This window comes from Dendrobium catenatum, unplaced genomic scaffold, assembly GCF_001605985.2.
Source record: "Dendrobium catenatum unplaced genomic scaffold, ASM160598v2 fragScaff_scaffold_459, whole genome shotgun sequence".
In the NCBI taxonomy this organism is placed as follows: Eukaryota; Viridiplantae; Streptophyta; class Magnoliopsida; order Asparagales; family Orchidaceae; genus Dendrobium; species Dendrobium catenatum.
In genome coordinates, this window is record NW_021318921.1 from 32,752 (window position 1) to 38,070 (window position 5,319).

Sequence of the window (5,319 nt, forward strand, 5' to 3'; positions counted from 1 at the left end):
TTCCAAACTTTCAACTCAAATCCCAAATCCAAATCCAGTTCTCCAAATTCCAAACCTATTGCTGCTACTATATGCCAGATAACACGTATTTATACGTATCTGATTGACGACTAGCTTTAATCGAAAGTTCTCTCTCGTGATCGGGAGAGGTAATTAACTATAGGGGCTTGCGCCTATAGGAAACCAGAACTCAGATCATAAAGTCCTCGCAAATGAGGGCGAAATCTCTGGGTAGTGTCTTATCTACAAACCCATCTGCCTTCCAAAATTTACCTCAGAACTTAGTTCGTTAAAACTCCCTCGCCGAATAAGAAAAGCGAGTGGAGGCCGAGGCCGAATTTTCGGAGCCCACAATCATGTACAGAGGGGAATAAATAAGTGTTGATTAAATGGAGGGGCCTTCTAAACTTTGGCGCCACTTGGAAATCGTATGAGAGTGTGAAGCATCAGTTTCCTTCATTTCACCTTAAGGACAAGGTGAGTCTTTTGGAGGGGGGTAATGTTTGGCAGGCCCGAGGGTCCATCCTGGACTGGTTCAAGTCTACAAACGGCAGGCCAAGGGGTGGAGCGGAACCAGGGAAAGAGAGAGAGAGAGAGGTAGCGGCTAATGTGATGGGGCCCACACACTAATTAGTGTTGTATTTGAGGAAAATTTGAAATTACAGGTTGTTTAGGGATTTAGTAATTGTCCTTTTGCTTTAATTATTATCTTCTTGCTAGGGTTAGGGTTATCTTGAATTTGAGATCTAGGTTTTGCTTTTGGTTTCTAAGCTTTGGCTAGAGATTTAGAGAGTTGAATCTTCCTCTCGAATTGAAGATTTTTGTATCGGTTTGCTGCTTTCTGCTTCTATTGTTGAAATTAAAGTGATTATTCCTTTTATTTCTCTACAAAGCTTGAAAAATCTGCACCGTTTTGCTAAATTTCTCAAGTTTCTATACTATTGGTGGTTGTTTTCTATCAAAATAGCAAGCATACGTAGAGGGGAGATAGGGACAAAGAGGTGCTAATCAAGTGGAAGAACATGCAAGAGTATGATGCCACTTGGGAATCATACGAGACAATCAGGATACAGTTCCCAACCTTCCACCTTAAGGAGAATGTGCATTTTTGGGAGGGGAGTATTGTTATGACCAGTCCAGTTGGACTAATGTCCTGCCTGCTAGGCAGGGGGCGGAAGGGCTGAAATTTTAGCCCCCTTGTGGGGCCTAATAAACCAATTATTCCATATGTTAGAAGGAGGATTAAAGAATGAATTAATAAAGGGAATTTGAATTCAAAAGAGGGAGGGAATTAATTAGGCAAGTGAGATCTTTTAGGGCTAAATTGTAGGGAAGAGTAGGGGCTTATATGGGGATTATTATTTTGTATTAGGATTATATTTCTTTTAAGTTTTCTGTTGTAGTTTCATCTATGAGGGTTTTCTAGTGATGTTTAGGTTGATTGAGAGAGACGATCTACCTCTCTAATTGTAGATCTATTGTATCTTTTGTTTCTTGTTGAGTTATTAATCAAAATTAGCCACTATTTCCTCCAAATTTTACTGTTTTCTATCGTTTTATGTGGATTTTCTGTTGTGATTTGCTAAAGTTGAGTCCAATGCGTATCACAATAGTCACTTCAGCTCTTACACATGGCATTCAGTGCATAATAGGAAGAGTTTGTATAAACATGTATATGATACTCAACATATGTCAGGATAGTTATAGAAATATGAAATTGAATATAAAGTAATATAACATGAATAATTTAGTATACAAATATAGCACATATTTCAAAACCTCCTTATACCATCACTTCTACTTATAACTCTCTTGATTGTACCAAATTTCTCTTGTAAGTCTACATCCACTTAGACTTCCACGTGATTATCTCATATCTATATAAAATAGATAGAGGAATTGTATAGCTCAATTTTAATTATAACTTTATTTTCATGTATACCTAATAGATGGAGTTATATATGTACACAAGCCCTTATAACTCCACATATATTGCACAATAAAACAACCACTACATAACATTCATATCGCCCCATTTCTCACCCTGCACATGTCCACCACATAATCATCAACATTAACATATCATCACATGGAACATGTATGAACCTCACATATCTTGTACTTTCTACATGTGTATTCGAAGATATGAAACATTTGTTACACATATTCTGTACCTTTCAACATGATAAATGGGAACAAATAACATATATAAACATAACATGTTGCATTTTTAACACATGAACTTGAACAGTTTTAGGCTTTCAACATGTGTAAACTATATATATCATTTCTCAAATGATACAAATTTGGCACATGTATAACAAATTTTAGGGGTAGTTTAGAACATAGTTTATGCTCAAAATCAACAATTGCCAAACATTAAACCCTTCACATATGACATTCACAACAACATTTTAAAGTTTCTATTTTTTTGTTATTAAGCCCAACAATATCCATATTTTGTGTAGAGCATAAATATGAAACTATCAGTTGGGTCATTAACTTTTTAGTATTAGTGCGTTCAGAATATATTATTCTGCAACATACTAAAATCTTACGGTGAAAAGTGGTTCTATCTTTTTAAAATCATTAAAAATTCTTCAGCTATCATTTTAACCGGGGAAATTGAAATCTGAACTAGGTGTGGATAGCCTACCTTGAGTCGGATAAGTTCTTCAACTAGCTTGTTGGTTGAAATTTACCCATGGACCTTCAAATTTTCCCTTCTCCTTCTTCCCCTCCTTTCTCCATCTCTCTCTTCAATTTCAGTTAGAGATAAGACATGATAATGCTGAGTTAAAACTTGCATACTTATTCAACCCAACACCGCAGCGCTACCCCATTGCGCTCCCAATCGATTTTAGCCAGAGATAAGAAATAATAAGGCTGAGCTAAACTTGCATACTTATTCGACCCAATGTTGTAGCATTACCCTTTACAGCTGCGCTATGCTCCCACCCGACCTGTAGTGCCACGGTGCTCCCATCTACGGTGTCGCAGCACCTTAGGCGCCTGAAATTTTCTTCACCCAAGTAGGAGCACAGTGCAGCAGCTCTTCCAAAGATTTTTCTAAAACTTAAAATTCTCATTCTATCATTATATTTCCAACTTGGATTTCTATTCATCGTATTTACGTTAAATAATTTATAAATAACTATTAAAAAAATCAATAAAATCACTAGAACATGAATTCTTACGGGATTAATTATGGTTTTCATAAGAAATCCCTATTGTTGAACATAGTGTTATTACATCGAAAGCCTCAAATCAAACAGATAAGTAGATGATCGACGATGATGACCTAGATAAAAAATTGCCTGAAAATTGCTTGAGATGCTGTGAGCAATACATGGCTATGTGCCTGTTATGCTCTAGTGCATCATGTTATGTGAGTTTATGCATTTCTTCTTTTACTTACAAATTACATTTAACAAAATAACTCTTGAATTCATTACTTGATCAAGCAATAAACAAACTCTGATATGCATAATGTTTTGAACCTGAAGATGGAGATGATGGAATGAAAGCCGGTAATTGCTCAAACCGTGCTGAATCCAATCCTCTCACCGACACAAGTAAATCTCTTGTTCTGGTGAATTATTTCCCCACCATACCGATTGAAGCAACAACATGTAGGCACAATTCTGAAGAACTCATTAACATGCTTGATACTTGCTATGGGGCAGCAAGCAATCGGTGGGCAAACTTTGTTGCTGTCGATTTCTACAAGGTTTGCATAAAACCACATATGATCATTCACATTGTTAAGCTCTGGAGAGGTTTCTTCTTTAAATGTCCATTCTCTGATGTTAATCTCTCCGCCTGCAGAGGAGCAAGGGAGGAGGAGCCTTCCAAGCTACTGACATGCTTAATGGAAGGCTTTTATGTGGATGTGATGATGTTCACGCTTGTGCTGTAAGATCTTCAAGAAACTTCAATCAGTTTATGCCTTATATTTTTCAAGTGAATATTGAAACAAGTTTATAAGATCAATACGTCATATAAAATTTCAAATCATTTTCTAATATTTAGTTTTTCCCTGTTGTCCTATAACGTTATGAACTTCTACTTTTTGCAATAATAGTTGCTGGAAAGGGAAATGGCATTTTGTTTCTCTTCCATGCTGTTATACATCAATAACATTTCTAGGATGAAAAGTTTAATTTATGAGAGAAATGTTTTATATTGACTAGGAATGATTCTACACAAGATGTCTGCAAATGATTTATAGTCGATTAATGGGAAGATCTACTTATCTAGTTTCTCTATAGAAAATGATTTCATAATCCAGAAATTAAACTGCCAAATTCAAATAATGAGTTCATAGAAAGACTAGTCCTCAGATTTTTCTGGCAAAAAACTGACTAAAATTAAGTAGTAAAAAAATTGTTTATGAGCTTCTAAGAAATAGAAAATGGATATCTTTATTGTTGTCAATTCCTTTCCTTGATACAGCCTGGATCTAGCTCTAGAGCATGTACTCCTCCATAAGAAACAAGTGAAGCAAAGCAACTACAGAGAATGGAAGAAAGGCATTTATGATTTCCAAGGAGGAGCATAGAAATCTTGTATTTTTATTTTTTTAAAATGAATTGAAATTCACAACTTGTAATAACAGGCCATCAATCTCCCATACTTTCCCTTCCTTATTTCAACACAAATAGATTGATATCTTCATCAATCTCAATACTATTGATATCGGATTTACATAGTCATTTACCTGAACTTATTTGTGAATGAACAAACACACTTTGCACTATAAATTTTTCCATCAATTTTGTTAATTCATACTTGCTTTTGTGGTGCTGATTTAGGTGTTTTCCTGTGGTCTACATTCCTCTTGACAATAAAAGAAACAAAAGGACATACATGAGGTTGAAAACTTGTTTAAAGAGTAGGAAAAATTCAGCTCCCTTTCTCTTCTTTTAACCAATAATCTTCTGTTTATTTTTTCTGCTGGTCCTTTTTTATCAAACTGGTAGGATTTGATGGAACATTTGAAAATCTTCAGATGTTGGTGATCAATGAAAACTATAAAATAAAAGCATATAACCCATCAATGGACTTCTCACCATTTCAAATTAGACAGCACTAAAGTAGTACCAAGTACTGTTTCCTTATATTTGTAACAAGAAAAAAAAAAGGGGGGGAAGATCTGTTCTTTCAGTGATCAAACTTTGACTTGTTGAGATTTGGGCTTTATTAAATTTTTAATTTGCATGTGATTAGGTAGGTTTTCATGTGCCTTAATTATACATTGAATGATGATATGTTAAATTAAAATACATTGATTATGAAGTTTGAAGTATGACCACTAAT

The 5,319-nt window shown here is 35.0% G+C and overlaps 1 protein-coding gene across 1 annotated transcript in view; it reads left to right on the forward strand.

Annotated features, from left to right (window-relative positions):
- Window positions 1-3,987, forward strand: part of LOC110112575 (PI-PLC X domain-containing protein At5g67130) — a 33,511-nt gene extending 29,524 nt beyond the window's left edge. The window contains exons 7-8 of the mRNA XM_028694333.1: window positions 3,507-3,730; window positions 3,829-3,987. Of these exons, the coding sequence (XP_028550166.1) occupies window positions 3,507-3,730; window positions 3,829-3,987 (383 nt within the window). The remainder of the gene's footprint in view (window positions 1-3,506; window positions 3,731-3,828) is intronic.
- Window positions 3,988-5,319: the final 1,332 nt, after the last annotated feature.